The following is a 21556-nucleotide window of genomic DNA, read 5'->3' as shown; positions in this document are numbered from 1 at the left end:
TGAAAATCTCATACTGAGTCAGCCATTGGTTCACCAGTTCCTTATAGTCTCTTCTGAGTCATACAGAAGGAAACAGAACAGTCTGACTCTTGCAAAGAAAAGCTATTAGGGATACAATTTATTTTATTTGATCTGGACTTGGTGTATTCCTTTTCTTTGCTGTGATAAGTCTAAAGGAAATAATGGAGGTAACGTGAAAATCCTAAATTTGTTACTTTATCTTAACATCATTTTTATTAATGTTTTTTTAAATTAAATAAAACTAAGACTCTAGTTAATATGTTAGTAATACTTCAGAGTTTCACTGTTTGCACTTATATCCTTCAGTGTTGTTCTTTGCACATGCATGCATACATGTGCACACACAGTTGTCAGTTCTGTTTAAGCACAGGCTAAATTTTCACCTTGCACTCTAAAACAATTCAAAATCGCAAGTTACATTTGCACTTTCCTGTATTTATTACCAACTAATCATTCAGATCTAATATCTCAGGTCCTAAAATCACTGTTTGATATATCCATGTTGTAACCCACTTTAATCTCTGGAAAAGCGGGCTAGAAATAAACAGTATTATTATTATTATTATTATTATTATTATCATTATTATTAAGGAAAAGATAAATATTAAAACAAGTGGTGAAAACAAATACAAGTTCAGACATAGGTTGGATAATTTGGAGTGGACCGCAGAACACTTTAAACAACTGAAGAATACTTTGCAGCAAATGGCTTCTTTTACTGCAAACTGTTTCTACAGCTATTCAAGAAACTGCAGTTTCTGTGCATAATTGATTAGTATTTCTCCATTTCCTAAAATATAGGTCCTAATTTTAATATTTTTTGTAGAATTTTATTAATTGTCTTTTGCCCAATAAAATTATGTTACCAGTAAATGATGAGTAAATAGAGCTAATTCTACTCGTCCTCTTCAGGTAACAGAACTAGACTATCTTCAAACAAATGTATTCTTAGACAAGATATACGCAGAGGTGGGTTTTCCAGTTCCTTTGAAATATGTAGCCTACAGCATATGGTATTGACTGGCAGTCTTCCATTCAAGCATTAACTAGGACTGACCCTGCTTATAGAAATTAAGTGCAGGACTCACTTTGAGTTTTTCTAACATTAACCAATACACCAACAGCATCCTAGATCTACTTTTACTAACCTTTACAACACATCTGTCCACCATGGAATCCAGCCACTCTACATATGACTCAATGGGTGATTGCTCCTCCAGAAGATGATCAAACTCCTGATATACTGGCAAAATAAAGCACAATTGATTTAAATAATTATTGACTGTTGTCTCTTGTTGAAAGTTTCTTTTAAGAAAATCACAAGCCAGTTAATAATCTCTCCTGGTAACCTTGCATATGCCACTTAACTATATAAAAACACGCTGTTTTTAATTACTAGAGAAGCCAAAACTATCAGCTGTGCTTCATTTTTGTCTTCCTTTACGTAAGCCTCACTGATACTAATGGCTTGTAAATACTTAACAAAATTCAAAGACCACCAAAATTTGGTTATAGTTTTCAGCAGTGCCTATGTGTAACTAAGTCATGGTTAGACGAGTCTCCCTTATTTGGAATTCCAAAATCCAAAATACTTCAAAAACCAAAACTTTTTTCTCAGGTGGCTCAGATAGCGATACCTTTGCCTTCGGATGGTTCCATGTGCACAGATTTTGTTTCAAGCATAAAACAATTAAAAGGTATTGTATAAAATTACCTTCAGGGCATGTATATAAGATGTACATGAAACATAAATAAATTTTGTGTTTAGATGTGCGTTCCGTCTCCAAGATATCTTATTATGGTGTGTAAGTACAGGTATTGCAAAATCCAACAAAATCTGAAATTGAAAACACTTCTGGTCCCATGCATTTCAGATAAGAGAGACCCAACCTGTACTATGATCACTCTTCTGAGCGCTAATGCTATACTCTGACCCTTTTGACAAAGAAGGTCATGCATGAAATCGATTTAGAAATGCATAAAGATTCTATTTAATCCCAGAATGTGCCAACGTTGTTGATGGTTTCTTCCCATCAGGAAATATTTTAGAGCAGCACAAGTATATGCCATAATTGCTGCTAGAGTCATTTATTTGTAATAACTAAAAGGCAAATTATTTCCTATAAAAACGTACTTTACCATCAGGTTTAATTACCTCAAAGCAGTTTCTAGATATAATTTCTATAACTGGAATGTCTTTCAGATATTCAACAGGCAACTAAAATAAATAGTATTTATTGTTTTACTTGCTTAAAACATTTTGGGCACTTTTTGCAAATGTTCAAGGTAGCTCCAACAAATAAGAAGTACAGTAATACAAAAAAAAAAGTACAATAATAAGAAATTATGAAGGCTGGAGTCCTAAACATTCCTACGAAGGTAGTAAATTCCCCTGGATAAACGGGAAGTTACTTCAAACTAAATACTGTATGTACAGAATTGCATCTGTAATGCTGCAGTTCTGTGCACACTTAGTAAGAGTATGTCCTACTATAAGTGGGGCTTATATGTGGTTGGATTTGTGTTATAAAAATTTAAAATTCACTAACCACAATATTATCCAATTACACATGGTAACAAAAATGTTTTGTACATCTTGTAAAGCAAAGAGGGGAGATAATATTCTGGTCAGCCAGATTAAAATTGCAGGTTTGGTTTAGTTTATGTGTTGGGTTTCCTATGTGACTGATGCTTCTTCCTTCTCTGTTTTATCAGTGTCTACTAAATCACAATTTGCCTTTTTGTTTTTTTCTGAAGTGCAAACTTTTTTTTAAAATCTTATTGGTTTAAGTGCTATAATGTAAACACTTTTGGACCACATTTTTAACATGGCTAATATTTATTTTTATAGCCTAACAATAAAACACAGTAATTAAAATATGGGAAATGGCAAACTAGCATATGTCACATGCTAATAATAATAATAATAATAATAATAATAATTTGTTTTATTTATATACCGCTATTCCAAAGATCATAGCGGTGAACAGCAAGTAAGCTAATTAGCAAGTAAGCTAATTTGCCCCCAACAGTCTGGGTACTCATTTTAGCGACCTCGGAAGGATGCAAGCCTGAGTCGAGCTTGGGCCCTTTTGCTGGTCTTGAACTCGCAACCTTGTGGTTTTGAGTGAATGGCTGCAGTACAGGCATTTAACCACTGCTCCACCAGGGCTCCAAACCATCTGGCAAATGCTGGCAAACCATCATTTGTGCTGGTTAGAGAAATTTAGCCCTTCGCCAAGTAGTAGTAGGAAATATCTGGTAAAGTTGAAGGCAGTATGAAAAGAGGAAGACCACATTTCACGTGGACTGATTCAAGCAAGAAAACCACAGTCCTGAGTTTTCAAGATCTGAGCAGCATTATTACTAACAGCATGCCTTGGAAGTCTCTCATTCATAGGGCCACTATAACTGGAAGCTGACTTGACAGCTATTACCAAATGTAATACTTTAAATTATATTTTGTTTGATAAAGTCTGCGGCCTTTGATCACTGTCTTCTTGTTGTTTTCCTTCTAACCACTAATAATGACAACAAATGCATACCCTTACAAAAATGACATTTTTGCAATAATGAGTAGATGTTGCTCACTATCAAAACAAAATTTGCTTATTGCTTATTGTCTTTAAAACATTTAAAAGTAACAACAGTGTCCCATATTGCTTAAAAGAAGGCAAGAAGTAATGGCATTACTTTATCACATTATACCCCAAGCTTTGGTTTTCTAATAGTAAAAGAGATGTTGGAAGTAACTTCTCAAACATGTTTTTTGAAATTAGGGGTTGGACTAACAGAAAACATAACAGCATATAAATTGTTAGTCGTTTTATCAATAATAATATGATGATGAATATAAAATGCCTTAATGACATTTTATATCACCTTCTTAAAACTAATATGGACAGTTTTAGGAGCTATTTTCTGCTCAGTATCTAAAGTTTTCTCAAATAAGTCCTGTAATGTACAGCTGTAAAGAACATAATACCTTTCCCAAACTCAAATATGAGATGTTCCCCAATTCAACATGTGATAATCTCAGTAGTTTGTAATCAATAAATAATCTTTCCATTCTCTTGTCTGACTATGGACGTTGTCTGATCTGCATAATTTTATTAAGATACACAACCAAATATGCACCCCACCCTTACACATTATGATGCTACTTCGTTATTTGTCTTCAAACTGGCTTTGATTTATGGTGACCCTATGAATGAGAGACCTCCAAGAGCCCTGGTCATAAAACAGCCTTGCTGGGGGGGAAAAACAGCCTTGCTCAGATCTTGCAAACTCAGGGCTGTGACTTCCTTCATTGGATCAATCCGTCAGTAGTGTGATTTTAACTCATTTTCAGAGCACAATAATAGTGGGGACATAACAAAAACGTTTGCTGTTAAGGCACTACAAGACACATCTATCACCTCAGTGATGAGCTCTGCCTAAGGAAATGGTGTGAAGGATGTTTTACACCAAAGAAATATGTTGCAGCTTATCTTTTTACACCATGTAATTGTTTATAATTATATCAACAAATACACACACACACACACACACACACACACAGTTATAATAGGGTATATTTATAAATATTTATATCCTGTCTTTGAGAGATTTAAGTGCAGTGTACCGATAAGACAACAAATTAAAACAGTTCCAGATTAAAAAAATAAAATATCTTAAACAAACACATTAAATATGCCAACAGGGTAAAAACAGCTTAAAAGCAACAACAATTAAAAACCAAATTTATGTAAAGGTTTTGACTTCATGGCGGAAAGACTCCAGTACTGGCACAACTCATACTTCCAAAGAGCAGACATTCTTCAATTAGGGTGCGGCAGTGAGAAGGCCATCTCCTGTTTCCTCTTCTATAGACCCACCAGTGGGACACAGAGGAGGAGGGCTTTATTAGAATTAATGTGGTGTATTTACAATGCCTTCAGAAAAGACAGGAACACTAAAAAGCATTTCAGGTTGGAATGCTATATGCATTTCCTTTCCCTGAGTAGAATTTGCATTGGAGTGAGTGTGGAGGATATCACATTATTATACACTTGCTTGTGAATGCTTCCAGTTCAATCTTTTTCTCTGCAAATATGAAGGGAGTAGGAAGAAATTCTGAGTGGGCAAAGCAAGAAGGGAAAGAGTTAAACAGCAGTTCTTTCTCCACAAATTATGCCAATAGGAGCAATTTTGCAATTTTAATCTGTGGATTAGGATGTAGAAAAAGCCACATTAATGTCAGAGCAATCACATTAATTAGCCATGGAACTCTGCATTTGCCTTAAGTGGAGCTTGGACTACAATTCAAACAGTCTACAGACATCATGACCAGGAACTATGTTGGGAAGGGGATTCTGTGGTTCACAAAGCAAATTTTCCAAGATACAGCCATGAGAGGCCAGAGTTGCCTCTTTCAGAAGTGAGAGCTTTACATTCTTACATTGCATTATAAGCTTCCTGTGCTCCTCTCTGGAGTCTTCCATGGTGTATAGCGTCTGTTTGGTGATGCTGTTAAGGTCCACGTTCCTCCAGTCTTCCAACATTTGGAATGTAATGTCAGCACTGTGGATCACAGTTCTTGATGCCTATAATCCAGTCCAAACAATTCATTAGTTTATGGTTTATTAACTTAAAAATAGACTTTATCCCTTTATACGCTTTCTTATTGAGGCCTGCTAAGTTGATTTTCCCCTTGGTCTATTTTGGAAAAGCCGCAGGTCACCACAGGCATCTCTGAATTTAATTCAGCTCATTGGTTACAGATTTTGATTGGAGGGCTTAATCTGCCAGTTCTCTCCCTGTTCTTGCTCGACTGTGGTTTTTTTATTTAAGAAAAAAAGTGTTTTTTCTTTTTCCACATGTGGAACAAGAAACACATCTCAAGACACTATAAAGATGTTTTCAATTGGTAGAAAAGTCTGGCATATTTTGGTCATGTGTCTTGTTAAGGCCTTCATCAGTGCACTATATAACATTATAAACTAATAGCTCATAAATACAGTATATAACATCACATTGCATAACATCATCATTACAAGCCTAATTGCTTAGTGGCTCTACTTACCTACAGTCTATAGGTATTATACAAATGTAAGAAAAAAATTATAATGGAAGAGGTTTTTTTAATATGTTGGAAGGAGAATTTACAAAATATAACATACCTTCAGTTTTTACTCACATGTTTTCATTTGTCCAGTAAATGGTTTCAGAATTCTTGGTTCAGAAATTTCTGCAGTTTGAATTTAAGTAGGTATGTACAGGCTATAGGCAATGTACAAATGTAATGATGTTATACAAGGTGATATTATGTATTTATAAGTTGGCGTTTCATGATTCTGTACAGCCTGAACAAAGCCTTAGGAGTACAAATATGCTGAAATACATTGGGTTTTTCCTACCAATAAACAACCATTTTTTGAGCATTTGGAAACATGTATCTTGTTTCTTTTGTGGATTCCATTGGATGCTCCCCAGCTTTTTAATGTTTTTTTCTTTATCCACACTAATAGTTCAGAGTTTTAATCTTCACCTCTTGAATCAGGAAGAGTGAAATGGATGACTCAGATAACAGATTCTGGTTACCATTATTATAATCTGGTGGCTTCCATGTCAATAGGGTATTAGTCTAAACTTTAGAAGAGCAATTCTAAGTGCTGATGCCTATCCCTCATACAGGTCCAAAACCCTGGATAGCTCCTTCACACTGCAGGCCAAATCCACAGCAGATTCAATGTTCCAGTGACAAGGAAGACACTAGCTTTCATAGGATATCATAAAAAGGCAGCAAATGGTTAGATTTTATTCCTGTATTTTTACTTTCCTAGAGAACTGTTTGTGACATCTTCTGCATTAGTTTAGAAACTAACCTTATTGGGGTTGTGTACAAGATACTATAACTATCATTTGGGGCAGGGTAGGGGGGGGGGATGCCATCTACTGTTCCCCTTCAGGCAGAAAAAATATTTTGGGCTGGCTCTACTAGTTTCATCTTTGCATGCCAGTAGGCTTATTCTTTCAGCCGCACCAAAGGCTAATCCATATTGTCGGTTCTGAAATGAAAAAAAATATCTCCCACTTTGAATTTATCACTTCATGCTAAGTTGCACCTGAACTCATGAAACCTATGCATGAAACCAAGACACTTTTAATTTGTACATGGTTACAGCAGCAAAAAAAAAGTGTCAATGAGTCTCTGTTCTGGACCTTGTAAAACAATAATTACTTCCAGCTTTAAGAAGTTTTACTGCATGAGGTAAAGGATAAGATGGCATCCTACCCATCCCAAACTCTAGTCTATATCCATTACACTATTATGGCACTTTAACAGCCATGGATGTGTCCTATGGAATCCTAGAGTTTGTGGTTTGGTGAGGCACTAGAGCTGTCTGGCTGAAAATTTTAAATGCCCCCTCTCTAAACTGCAAATCCCAGGATTCCATAGGATGGAACCAAGGCAATTAAAGTGGGATCATAGCACAGTAATTATGCAGTGGAAAGGCACTCTAAACTGAACCAGACTGGGAGCTGAATTTTACTTCAACATCACTGATGGACAGAATAATATTCTCTATCACACCCGGGGGTAGCAAACGTATGCATGACAGGACAGTAGACACAAACAGCTCTATATTTCAACAGAGAGGAAGGGCGTGGATAGGTAACCACTGCTGTCCTTGCAAATCTGCTAATTTTTTGAGGGATTAGCAGTGAGACATGATCCTCAATATCCTTAAAAGCCAAAGGGAGCCTATCTATACATTTTAAAACTGTGCACGTACTTTCCTAAAATCAGTATGGGATGAGATGATCTGATTCAAGGGGGAAAGCCTTCTGTATGTATTTCCTTAATATGGAGCAGAAAAAGAGCAAAGGAAGAGAAAGTTAGGCACAAAGGGCAGTTGTTACTGCTATTAGTTTAAGTAGAATAGATTTTTACTTTTACCTTAGCTTTGCTCAGAACTGCAGAAATATACTCAAACACCTGGAGACCAGGCCAGCCACTGCAGTTTAATCTGTGCAATGTAGCACCAACCAAAGAGAGGAGATTCCCCACTACAGCACTTTCACAGGAAATTCTGTGAAATCCCATAGTGTCCCGTCCCATCCTGCCCTGCCCTGTCCCATCCCTCCCTCCGCCTCAGAGTATTCTGGCTCTGCGTGTATTTTTAAATCAGCATGAAATGGGAACAAATAAAATACATATATTTATATTAACTACAAGGAGAAATATTAATAAATCACAAGAACTAAAAAAAATACGCGTAACAAAGGCAGACAAAATACCTGACAAAGGTGGTTTAACGATGTCTGCCTCCGAAGAATTTGAGAAAACCTTCTGGATACTGCCAATGAAGGAGATATGTATGTGGTTAAGTCACGCTGATTATTTTGGCGTCAAAAAGGTCTCATATTTTTATCACTTTGGTATTTAATGTGTGAAACATCATTTTTAAAACGACTAGTCAGGACACTAACATTTTTTTCAACTAGGCAGCTGTATGAATAATCATACAAATTTATTATATGATTTCGTACACATTTTATTACTTCAGCATGTATGCAGGGCTGTTTTAAGATGTTTTTACTAAGAAGCGTATTTGTGGAAGCTGCATTAGCTGAAATATTTTTTTTCTGAATCAAGGCAATGTCCCACTGAAATCTATGACACTGGGTAGGGAAATCCTAACCCCAATTAGAGGCTAGTTTAGAAATGGAGGGTTAGGATGAAGTGCCCCTCCAAGAAGACAGTGGCATACCTAGGTCCAATGGATACAATACTCCCCATCAGAAGGCATCTAAATCATGGAGTACTGAAAGCCACCTCATTCCTCCCATAAGTCCCACTAGCCTGAGGCTGGCTAAGTAATTTCACCTCCCATTTTGGCAGGACTATGAATTAATGGAGTCTTCACAATATAGTTCCCATTTCCCACTAGGATTGCTATGTAAATCAGTTGTGACCATCCTGACCTGTTGACTTCCACTTGTGACTTTTTGTCCCCCAAAGCCCTCAGTTTATCTTTGGGTCTCCCTGATTCACTCAGTTTAGGATCCAGAGGCCGTTTTTAAAAACAATCGGAATTGAATTTTATTTAATAAAGTTATGCAATTAATAAAATAAATAAAGTGGTGACTAGTTTGGGGCTAATAACTATTACACTGAAATAATCCAAAATATGGACCCATTTATGTAATCACATAGTTCATCAATGAGACCACAGGGTCAAAATCATTCCATCTGCTAGTATGTACTTACTAATTCCTAGTAAGTTAATAATTTATATCTGTATATATTACCAATTTATATCTGCACTTTTCAGATTTCCTAATATTGTAATAATCTGTTAAACAATAAGAATTTGAATATGTTTATGACCTTATTATTATTATTATGCTTTATTTATAAACCTTGCTTTATAAATAAAATATTTATAAACCTGTGCTTAAATCCAAAGTTATCTAGATGAAAAACAAAAGGACAGAGTAATTCGTATTATACCTGTTTGTTAAGTCAACAATAAGCAAATAAGTTGTCCTAATATCCCACTGGATTTCTGCTATACAACATTCTCAGTACAGGACAACTTTAACCACAGGGAGAACAGTCAAAATTGTTCTTTCAATGTTCTGTTCTGTTTTACTGTCTGTTAGTAGCAAAGTTCATCCATTCTCAAAGGATAACATTTCAGCCAATTATTAAATTCCATAAAATATTGTCTAGTGGTTTATGTTCTGAGTCTCCTCGACAAAAGATGGTTTTAATTTTTGGTGCTAATCAGTGCTTAATCTTTCTCCAAAGGGAATTCCCCTCTCCTTTCGTCTCCCTCCCATTCTCTTGCTTTCCTTTCTTTTCTTTTTGGGGGAAAACTTTGTGATGTGGAATTTAGCACTTATGAAAGGAGAAGAATTGAGAGCCATGAAATAAAGCAGGCTTCATCAATAGGTGATGTGCACTGCAGGCATCTACAAAGCATGCCTGAAGAAGTGTAGTGCCCTTTCCTGTGGAGAAAGGGTAATTTGATCGCCTGCTTTATTTTCTTCTTTTTTAAAAAAAAACTCCAAAGTTAAAAAGACCTCAAGCTGTATTCAAAAAGTCCAAAGTCTTGAGATTTCTTTAATGGATTGAATGGGCAAAAATTTTGCTCAGGCCATCAGTGAAAAGAATTTCATCTTGTTCTCCAAAGCCAGAAGTAGTATCCATTAATGCTGACTCGCCTGAATTCAGTGCCATGTCAAGTGATATATAAACACTCATAGTCTGGTGAGGACTGAAAGAATTATGGGGGTCAGGAGTAGGCTGGTGAGGTCTCTTTTTAATAAAAAATAAATAAATCACACATCATGACAAATCAAAATTCAGTAGAATTCATGGTGTGCTGGAGATGTGCCAGTGTGCTGGCTCTTGCTTTCTATTTTCTCCCACCTGTAACAGGAGCAGCTGAACAAAAGCCATGATCTGTTTCTCATGGTTTCAATGGCAAATTTTGGCATTCTGTCATGTATTGTGACAATCCTCATAACCATACTTCCAAGGATACGCTAAAGGTGCAAGCATATCAACAAACCAGTCTGCACAGTTTTTTTGTGTGTGTTCAAAATCTTAGGTTTTAACTGCCCATTCAAGGACCAAGTGATCCCAAAATAATGTTGCACAGTAAGGGAAATGTGTTGTGGTGTTGTTTTCTGTCAGGTTGGTTTTGACTTTTAGCAGCCCTATGAATGAGAGGTTGCCAAGAACCTCAGTCATCAAGCCTCTGCTCAGACCATGCAAATTCAAAGCCATGGCCTCCTTTGTTGAATCAGTTCGTCAGTAGGTGGCTTTTTTCCCTCCCTACTGTCTTCCATGTTCCCAAGCATTGCCATATTCTTCAGTGAGGTCACATAACTCTATTATTGCTGGTGGATGGTGGGAATCATTTCCACTCCATTACTGTGAGGACTAAGATCAGAGAGTAAAGGGAAACCTAAAATGATTGACAGATGACATAATCGTCCTTGCTAATTAAAAATGCTTGGTGCACCACTGGAGATGTTCAAACATGGCAGCAGTCAGAACAAGGCTTGTTTCTCTCCCTAAAATGCCAGATAAAGAAACTAGAATTTATTTTAAGGTTTGCTTCTCTGGAATGTTGGGAATGACAAGGCAAAACACTGCTGCTGTTTCAGGCAATGCAAGAAATCATGATGTGGCTAACCATGGTTTGGTTAGCCACATCAGAAAAATGGGAGGCACCACACTGGCTCAAGCATGGTAAACCAGGGTTCCAGCAATGCCCTGGGTTAGTCCATATATGCTCACTGACACAGGGTTCTTCTAAACATGTCTAAAGAAGTATGAGCTCTTGCAATAAAGCTCCTTTGATTTTGCCTAGTATTGCCAGCTACTGTAGCCTCCATGCCCACTTGATACCTGTCAGTGGGCCCTTTTCTGTTATTGGGGTGAGCTGCTTGTTGCTGGACACCATGATTTCTTAGATCCCCACGAGAAGGATTTTTTTTTAAATTGAGGGCATGGCTTGCAAAGACTGGAATGTGTTCCTTTAAAAAAAAATCTTAGAGTTGTAGTGAAGCAACTGTTCGATGCAAAAGTGTTATTTCACTATTTTACTCATATATGATAAAGCTATAACTCTAAAAAAACAGCAAAAAGAAGACAAGTGGGGATAAGAGGATGATAGAATGGCCAGTACATTTTCCACCATCCATCTTGAAACCACCAAGTGGCCAAGAAAACCCAGCATGAACCACAACAATAGATGCATAAGACCTGTTTGATCAAATATATTGCAAAATGTAGGAGTAAAAAAATCAGAAGGTGGGAATAAAAACCTTCAACTGTTGCTGATAATTGCTAGCAAATTGCCCAAGATAACAAAAGTGTCATTTGGACATTAAAAACAAACAAACAAACAAAAACCCCTAAGAACTACAGCAAAAGGTTTTAAAGGAGTGGATTAATGTGGTTGTGTTTTTTTTTAATTTTAAAAAACCTGTGTACTGTTATAATTGTTTCTTATTTGTTCATTGCCTTGAGAGCCTTGGGAAGCAATATAGAAATACATTTTAAAAAACAGAAAATGCTGAAGCCTCTGAACAACAAGCACACCCATTTCTCCCAGAGAGATAAACAGCAAATTGTCTCTGAGCACATTCAGAACTTATGAATTTTATTTTACTATCTGTACTGAATCCACGGTCATTTTGAACAAAAGTTGGATATCCCCTGGTTATCCGCGTCCAAATCAGTAGCCTGATTTGGAGGCGGGTGGATTTTGTTGCTACAGTACTGTGAAACAACTATAAATCAAAAATCTCTCACACTCTTCTTCATATTCCTTAGACAGCTACCACTGGATCCAAATCTACCTTTACACCTCTCCTGATCTAGGTGAAAGAAACTCATTTCTAGCGCTAATCTGCCTGAAATTTTAGTGTCCATATTGGATTTTAATATTTTTTATGTTTAATTTTTTTTTAGGGGTTGATCACTGTTTTTATGATTGGGGGAGTGGTAGGGTTTGGGGGTTTTTAAATTGTAATTTTTAATTGTTTGATGTTTTATTTATACGGTTGGAATCTGCTTTGATTCCTTTGAGAAAAAGCGGAATACAAATAATAATAATAATAATAATAATAATAATAATAATAATTAGAAAGCAGTATTTTATTTGAATTACTAAGTTCTATGTTTGTCACTAACATTGGGTAACGCCATATTGTTTTCCTGCCTAGAGTAAGAGACGACACAATACGTACACTCAAACTTGATATTGCGCAGGTTTTCTGGTAAGTCATGGAGAGCCACTTTTAGCCATTCATCCAGCTGTTTGGCAAACTTTCGGATCACCTGAGTCAAGCTGAAAAGGAAAGCACTACTTCAGAATTCTAGGTAGACGCTTTGTCTTTACTTTAATGCCTTGCAAGCACAAAAAATGAACGTCTCCCACCAATCTAACTTTCGCTGGTACATGAATTTTGAGGCTGAAATCTGATGCCTACATACTTGGTATTAGGTCCATTAAGAACACAACCCTGTGCATGTGTATTTGGGAATAAGTCTTATTTACTTCTGGATATCCATGCACAGGATTGTGCTGTGAATGGATTACAAAATAAGAGTCTGCAATACAGAATCTAAAATGTCCACGAAAGCCTATAAAATACATATATGCATCTTTAACTACTGAATGGAATACCTATATTTATATCTTTTTTAAAAATAAAGTTCTCAAAAAGAAAGAAAAGATCACATTTTACAAAGAGGCATTTTACAAAGCAATAATTCTTCATTAAAATAATACAATCTGCTAGGTACACGAGATACATTTATGTTAGCATTTTCATATATATTCCATTTACCACCCTTCAAATCCAGGTAACTTATCTTGAGTGAAGCTACTAAGAATTCTCTCTTGAGAGATACTTAGCAACTCCATGCCACAAAACTACATTTACTGTGTATAAGTAAAGTGTAAGCACAAAACCCTGCAGTGGGAAAAGTCATTTTGAGGGAATTCAGAACAGAAAAAACAACAGATGAGGAAAGCAGTAAGAAAGCAGTAAGAAAGTCTCCCTACTTGCCATATCTCTGTTCATGATATCCTGTGCCCATAGTGACATGTCCTTATTCAAGTGGGCCACTGAATTATTATTACACAACCAACATTCATGTGAGATTTGTAATCTGGATCCCACAGTCACTGGGAGAAATTAGAAAAGTTATTTTTGGTGGCCCTGTTGACTAGCTGGGGATGGAGCAGTTTCTCAGACTTGTAACTTTTTTGTTCCAAAATAGTGACTTTTCTAAGCTTGCCTGCAAAATCTGTATTTATTCAAATACTTGCACCTTCCTGACTATGCCATCCTTCCTTCCTTTAATTACAACATCGACCCAATCAGACCCATTTGAATGCACTGGATTTAATTTTACCCCAGTCAGACCCATTTGGATTGAAATATACACTAATCATGCCACTATAATTCATAAACATCCATTTTACTTCCATAGGAAAACCCTCTTTAAGATTTGAGTAAGGGAGAAATAAACACATGTGAACACTCACAAACACCAGTATGGTTAAATATACTCACCTATCAGGTAATGCCTGCAACACCGTGGGCATCAAAACACCAGAAATAGCTTTATATAATATGGAATCACAAACTCCAACTATATTTACTACCGTGGAAGATCCCAGTACGGGAAGCATGTGAGGTGGCATCCCTTGCCAAAAGTGCAGAAGAAAACTTTGAACCTAGATGTACACAAAGACACAAAAAGTGTAATATTTTTCACTGCCTGTTTTAAAATAACCTGCTGCCCAAGGGCTTCTTGGCTCTTGAGGCATTCTCAATGGTTGCTAGACCAGAATCAATAATAATAATAATACTAATAATAGAAACCACATTGGGGCAGAATTGTCTTGTTAGGGACAAAACTCAAAACTCAGCAGCCCTATATTATCTTAGCCCTTTCCTTTCCTGAGGGCTTCTTTCATCCCAGTATTGCACAGCTGTTCCTGTTCTAGATCCAAGGTGTAGCTTAGTCCAAATCGTATTTTTTGTTTGGGTCCTTTCACACCACACAATTACAATCCCACTTTAACTGCCATGTAGTTTTGCACAAATCATATTTTCTGTTTAGGTCCTCTCACACTACACAATTATGATTCTATTTTATCCACCATGGTAACATGCTAAAAAATTATGGGATTTCCAGTTTAGGAAGGGGCATTTAAAATTCTCAGCCAGAGAGCTCCAGTGTCTTACAAAATCAGGATTCCCTAATATGTTGCAATTGCAGTTAAAGTGAAATTTTAGTGCTATAATGATGTGATGTGCAAGGACCTATTAACACCTTTTCCCAGCATCTCCATTGGTCAATCACCCATCTGTTTTTCAGAAGACTTCATTTCAGGCTAGATTGACTACTGTGCCCAACCTTCTATATCTGTTTATCTATTAAATAGACATTCTTATGTTTATCTCTTCCCCTCATTTAAGGACATAGGCAGCTCATCATGATATTTCTCTGGAGCGTCATATTGCCTCCTGTTCCCTGTTTCCTCTGCCTTTTTTTGTTCAAGAGTAGTGCTTTGACACCTATGCTTCCCTCAGGTACTTGCTTTTCAATCCACTGCCTACTCTACAACCTTCTTTCAACATTATCATTGGAGGCTTTTTGTTCTATAAACCCATTCCCCAGAATCTCATTCTCAGCCACCATCTCTGAACCTTTATTCCCAATCAAACTAACAGCTCCCCTGCTATCACAAAAACCAGACACCCCCAATTGTTCAGTTCCTTAAGCAATTGAACATTCAGAACCAAATCAGTATCAGTGACTACATCACCATTCTCAAATGCAGTATAACATAAACAATGACTTTTGTCCATGCCAATATTTTTTGTTGTTGTGTCTCTACAAACCTCATCAAAGTTGGCTCTTATTACTGTGTCAAGTATCCTTTGACAGTGTGTTCTGTACATCATAATAAAAGTAGATACCTGGTAGGGGGAAAGAAAAAGATTTTTTAAAATCTTTTAAAACATTTCTCTGCTTTAATTTAACATTGTAATGGTCCCAACTCCTAGCAGAGACCTGCCTTTTAGTACATTGGATAAAGTGTTCTCTGAGTCACAAGGGCATAGATTCTAAAGGAACTTGGCATAACCAGCTCAAATTCTCATCAACAGGAACACATTGACCCAGAGACCTCTAAGCCAGAGATTCAGAATTTGGAAAACTTGCTTTCTAAATAACATCTCCCCAATCCACCCCAGTTGTAGCTCAACTTTTCTAACCTCTGGCACATTGTCTTTACCTTCCATGCCCCTATAACCTGCCATTCTGATTATCACCAACCACCCCAGAGTCTGGAACTTCATCTTGCCATATATTGCAAGGAAGATAGTACAATTAAAAAAATGTTTCAGTAAGTAAGCGGGTTCTTCTCCCTCCCCAGACAAAAACAAATAACATGTTACAATAAAAATAACAATTTAGCCCTATGATCTCATTTCTGAGCGTGTCTCAGTCTATACCCACACTACAGAAATGGCTGCATCTGCACTGCAGAAATAATGAACACCACCTTGACTGCCCTGGCTCAGTGCTATGGAATTTTGGGATTTATAGTCTGTTGAGGCACCAAAGCTCTCCAACAAAGAAGGCTAAATACCTCACAAAACCACAAATCCCAGAATTTCAAAGCATTGAGCCATGACAGATTATATCCACAGTGTGGATGCATCCTTAGGGTCATTCTACATAAGATACTGGAGATCTGTGTCTGGCTCTCTCATCATTATACTGGATTTTTCAGGGGAGATTAAAAGCTTGTATAGGAAGGGGACTGGGATCTCAGTATAGGGGAAGGAAGGTACATTAGAACTATTAAGAATTGAGGAAGCACAGGTAGAAAAAAACAGGTTTCCTGAAGAAGGATTCTAATGAATCCCAGATAGAAGCTCATCCCAGAAGTGTCGGGAGACAACTAAAAGGGCCCTCTCTTTTGTAATTATTAGTCTAATGATCACCTTTGTATCCATTAAACTAACTGGTGGGGGCAAGACAGAAAGACCTATGTGAATTATCTCATGTTGTTGGAAGGTTAGTACAAGATGTTGAGAGAGTCAGTGACAAATCTCCTGTATGATAATGTTAACTTCACCAAAGCAAAGAAAGAAAACTTTACATGTACATTGCAAGAAAAACTGCAAGCCTGAGCCAGGCAGGGAGATAGTTGTTTCTGGTGCAGTGAGCAGTTAAATTCCTCATAAATAAAGGCAGAGCTTTTAAAACTCAAGTCTTCTCGGGAGGTATTTTATTTTTTTAAAGATGTTAGGTCAACCTTTCATCAACAGAAGGGAAAGCAAAAAGCACTGCAGGCTAATGGTTATTTCACTAGAGTTACCTTCTCCTCTGGCAAGCTGGCTGGCAGATTTAGATCTTTGACATTTGGAAACTCTGGCAGTAATGTCCCAAGTTTGGATCGTGGTGAATATGCCACTGTCTGTTTGGTTACTTCTTTTTTTCCTGTTTCATTGACCCAGGCTGCTCCTTTCTTAGAATACATCACGTCATAATACTGAGAACTCTCTTTTACTGCAATGCCATAGTAATGGTACCTGAAATGTTAAAATATAGATTTAAAAACAAGGGATGTATTCCATCAGTAAGATTTAGACAGGAAATTGAGAACAAAACAGATTTTGCATCAGTTTACAAGTTAACATTGGAGTGCAAATGAAGTAATATGACATATTCTGCCAACCTGCAGAATAAACTGTCAAGGGCAGCCTGTCTTCCCTGCTTGCCTGCCTTCCTTGCTTGCCTGTGCATGGCATCAAAGAAGACCATATCCCACCAATCTATGACAGAGAGAAAAAGTTGTTTAAGATTTTGATAGGCATCTAAGGGGTTGATAGGTATCTATAGGATCCAGTGTTGCATAGTGTTTTTAATGTTGGACTGTGACTCTGGAGATCAGGGTTTAATTCCCGGTTTGGCCATGAAACCTACAGGGTGACCCTAGGGAAATCACATCCTCACAACCATAAGGATGGCAATGGCAAGCCCCTCTGAATAAATCTTGCCAAGAAAATTCCATGATAGGTTCATGGTCTTGGAATTGCCCCAAGTCAGAAATGAGTTGATGGCACATAACAACAAAAACAATAGCAACATGAGTAAGATGGCCATTGTCGAGGGCATGTAGACACTCACACTTTATAACCTACCTGATTACAGGTTTGCAGGTTACTAGGCAAAATATATGTATGTAGCTTTAAACACTCAGTGCAAAAGGAAGTGTGTTGACCTGTTAGTGTTCTGTTTCACTCATATGGCCAGTTTCTCCCCACCTGCCATAACCATCAGGACTCTAAGGCTAAGACCTTGCATAGGCTGATGGAGTGTAAATTTGTGCCAGTGTATTCATGGAAGGCAATGGTGGTGGCATAAGATTCTCCCCTTCTGGTGCACAACACTTGATTGAGGGGACGGGACTGCCTGGTGCAGCTCCATCTTCCCTGCCACTATTAGGAAGGGGGCATGTCCAGATGTTATTGAGTACTGTGAGAGGACAGAGTGGCCATACACTGAGATCAGAAGCAGTTCCTTCTTTTCACCCTTCTCAGCTGCTGCCAAAATGAGCCCAGATGCACCCAACAGCCAACCAGTGCCCATCAAAATGGAATAGCATCTTTCAGCCCCTTGGCTGTTGTTGCACACTGGGTTGGCTTCCTTGTGGAAGAAAGTATTAGATGCTGCCTTCTGCAAGATCTGAAAAAGTATACACTCCCAGTTACACTTGCTGACAGGATGGATCACAGGAAGACCAAGCTGCAGAAAGTGCAGCTATACTCTTTCTTTGAGGCACTGGAAGAATTTGAAGGTTATGGTCATATTTCATTTTATTTCATTTCATTTATTTGATTTATATCCCACTATTCTCCCAAATCAGAGCACCCAAAGCAGCTAAGGCACAAGTCAAAACAAACAAGCTAAAACAATATGTGGTACAAAGTTTTAAAAAGCATTAAACAGCCAATCAAATGAAAGCGCTAAAACTGTTAAATACACATTTAAAAACACATTTAAAAGTATTAAAAACATCATCAACAGCATACCCTTTGCATATCCTTCTACCCCAACCAGTTAAAGGCTGATGTCCTGTTTAAATAAGAAGGCATTTTTATTTAGTGAATGAGGTAATAACAAGGCCAGAGAAAGAGAGCAGGGTAGGGTAGCAACTTAACCTCCTTTGGGAAAGAGTTCAGTAGAGTAGGAGCAGCCACTAAGAAGGCTTTCTCCTATATCCTCACATGTGAAGTGGTGCAACATAGCCTGTCAGGTGGTGGGGCAGAGAACAAGCCAATTGTCTGCATTGTTTCTCTGTTATGATGGAAGGAGGAAGCAGCCACTTTTCACTTCCTAAGCCCTGGCTTCCCTTCCCTGAAGATCAGGGATCAAGTGGCCCAGTTCAGCAGAACACAGTGCCTGACTGTATGCTGAACTGAAGAGGAAGAAAGAGAATACTGGCACCTGCTGAAACAACCTCTTCTATGCAAGTATGCTGGGATTGACAAAGTATGTGGATTTTGGGTGCTATTTGTACTTTGCTATATGGCCAACATGGATATCCCTGAATGTGTGTCCACAAGTTGTTAAACTGCAACTCCCAGCACTCCTTACCGTTGGCAATACAGCCAAGGGCTGCTAGGAATTGCAGTCCAATACATCTAAAGAGTTGCACATTGTTTATCCTTGTATTGGAGATACATGAGCTTGTCCTTCATTGCATCTGGCCATACCATATTAAGAATTTTAGAAGTTTTATTGATCCTACTGAATAAAAAAAAGGGAAACAGAATTCCATTTGCTGGGCATTGTCAAAACTGTTTGGTGTCCTCCCTCCATCCCCATCCTCACAGAAGCAATCTTCAACAGTGACATTACAGACAGACCTGCAAGGAATATTCTATATCATACTTAGCCTTTTCGTGATTATGAAACACACATTATTGCTTACTTTGACTGGCCTCTGGTTCCAAGTCTTCTTGTTGTTAACTGTGGAAACTGCTGTCTTATTATCTGCAAATAACATCCACATGTTAAGGAGCTGTTCGGTTTTTAAAAAATAAATATATAAAACACTTTGCTAAAAATGTATATTATTTAACAATGTACTGCTTGGGAAAAATGTAGGTGAGAGACTTAGGAACAATCTCCTATTTGTGGAAAAGGCCTCTGGAAAAAAGGTAAGAGAGAATCTGTAAAGGAATCTAATGCCTGACAGCTTGTAGAAACAATGTCCTTCTGTTAGAACAGAGAACCTGCCCATTTACTAAGAGCTATTTTAGGCGTCTTTGGCATTGCAAGTATACTGAAGACCCTCATTTGGATCCCCTCTCTGATCAAAGTATGGTAGCAGGATATCTGGAACAAAGACCTTTTCACAGTGGTCCCAAAGCTCTGGATAGCTGTTCCATAGAGGAGCTATCAGGAGCTCCTTCTTTGTGAGCAGACTGGGAAAAACATCAAAAAATTATGTAAGATAACTGGATACTCTGAATTGCTGTGGACTGAGATTATTTTTCTTCTGGTGGTATACATTCACCTAATTTGGTGTTGTTTTTGTTTGCTATACTGTATGTACTTTTAACATTTTCTGGTTTTCATATTTCTTTATTACATTTGGTTGCAGGCGGCCTTTAGATGCCTTTGCAGAAAATGGATGGGTTAAAAATGTTTAAATAAGTAACTAGAGCATGGAAAAGTTATTTTTGCACTATGACTCCCAGAATCTTCAGGATCATGAGGGTTTCTGGAAACTATAGTCCAAGAGCAATTTTTTCAAGCTCTGTAAATAACATAAATTGTGGAGCGGAGGAAAGGAAGGACACCTCCAGAATTTCTCCCACTCCAAGTTTTGGGGCTTTAGATTGCCATCATCAAAACTGGCAATGTTGTTGAAAGGAAATGAAAAAGCATTAAGCTCTAGAACATTCCCCAGAACTGGAGTAATGACATCATTCACCAAAGCACCAGAATAACCAATGGACTCCCTAGCATATATTTCATTAGCAATATATTTATAATAAATCCACAAACACAAAGCATCAAGAATGAAAACAACAGAAAAAGAAATGATAGGAAGTGGGAAAATGCAGAAGTGCCAAGGATAGATGATTGGCTTTTAAAATTACTTGATATGTTAGAAATGGACACGCTAACAACTCTGTTAAATGATAAGACAATAAACTAAACACAGAGATTATTATGAATGTGTTAGGCCTTGGAAGTTTGGAAGAAGCTTGGAAGAAGGGAGAAGCTTGGAAGAAAGGAGTCTTCTTTGCATCTGGGTGGTCCTTCTGTGTTCTACCACCAAAACAATACAGAGGCTCCTCATCTCTCCGAGGAAACTGAATTCTGAAACTCTTAACCCTCAGACCTTTACTGGGATCCAACTGGGAATCAATAAGCTAAAAAAATGGAGCAAGATAAGGAAATGTGAATATAAGGGACAGTGGGGAGAGAGAAAACAATAGAAGGGTCTTTGGTGGGATGGTCAGGAAATTGTATTTCAAAAATGCATGCAGATGTTACTTTCTTCTCAAAGTTCAAAACAGGGAAGGATGCAGGCGAAATCATTGATGGCAATTTTCAGCTTCCCTTTGGTAAGGCATCTGGTGCAGTCATATAACTTAAATTTAACTAGAATTTTAGAATCAACTTAAGTGTGTGTGTGCTAATTCAAAGTCACCTGCTGACATGGCGACTACATGAATTTTATAGGATTTTCTTAGGCAAGGAATCCACAGTGCTGATTTTACTAATTCATTCCTCTGAAATAAAGCCTATAGTGCCTGGTATTCATTGGCAATTCCCCATCCAAGTACTAACTAGGGCTGACCCCACTGAGCTTCCAAGATCAGACACGATCTGTCATCTTCAGGGTATTTAGGCCCTGAGCTTGGGTATTACCAGGCAAATATACCCATTGGTTGTATAATGCATGAATAGCAAGCC

At 37.5% G+C, this 21556-nt stretch overlaps 1 protein-coding gene across 1 annotated transcript in view; it reads right to left on the bottom strand.

Moving 5' to 3' along the window:
• The window catches only part of RFX4 (regulatory factor X4), a 100506-nt gene that overhangs the window by 21267 nt on the left and 57683 nt on the right, over window positions 1-21556 (bottom strand). Inside the window, exons 5-12 of the mRNA XM_089528037.1 lie at window positions 19557-19618; window positions 16938-17151; window positions 15451-15528; window positions 14113-14276; window positions 12778-12878; window positions 8305-8363; window positions 5462-5606; window positions 1170-1264 (exon numbers count right to left, since the gene is read on the bottom strand). Of these exons, the coding sequence (XP_089384163.1) occupies window positions 1170-1264; window positions 5462-5606; window positions 8305-8363; window positions 12778-12878; window positions 14113-14276; window positions 15451-15528; window positions 16938-17151; window positions 19557-19618 (918 nt within the window). The remainder of the gene's footprint in view (window positions 1-1169; window positions 1265-5461; window positions 5607-8304; window positions 8364-12777; window positions 12879-14112; window positions 14277-15450; window positions 15529-16937; window positions 17152-19556; window positions 19619-21556) is intronic.

The sequence above is a fragment of the Sceloporus occidentalis genome, unplaced genomic scaffold (genome assembly GCF_023333645.1).
Source record: "Sceloporus occidentalis isolate IW3139 unplaced genomic scaffold, rSceOcc1.0.p SCAF_5, whole genome shotgun sequence".
In the NCBI taxonomy this organism is placed as follows: domain Eukaryota; kingdom Metazoa; phylum Chordata; class Lepidosauria; order Squamata; family Phrynosomatidae; genus Sceloporus; species Sceloporus occidentalis.
The sequence above is the reverse complement of the archived record's forward strand: the minus strand, read 5'-3'. Positions and strand labels throughout refer to the sequence as shown.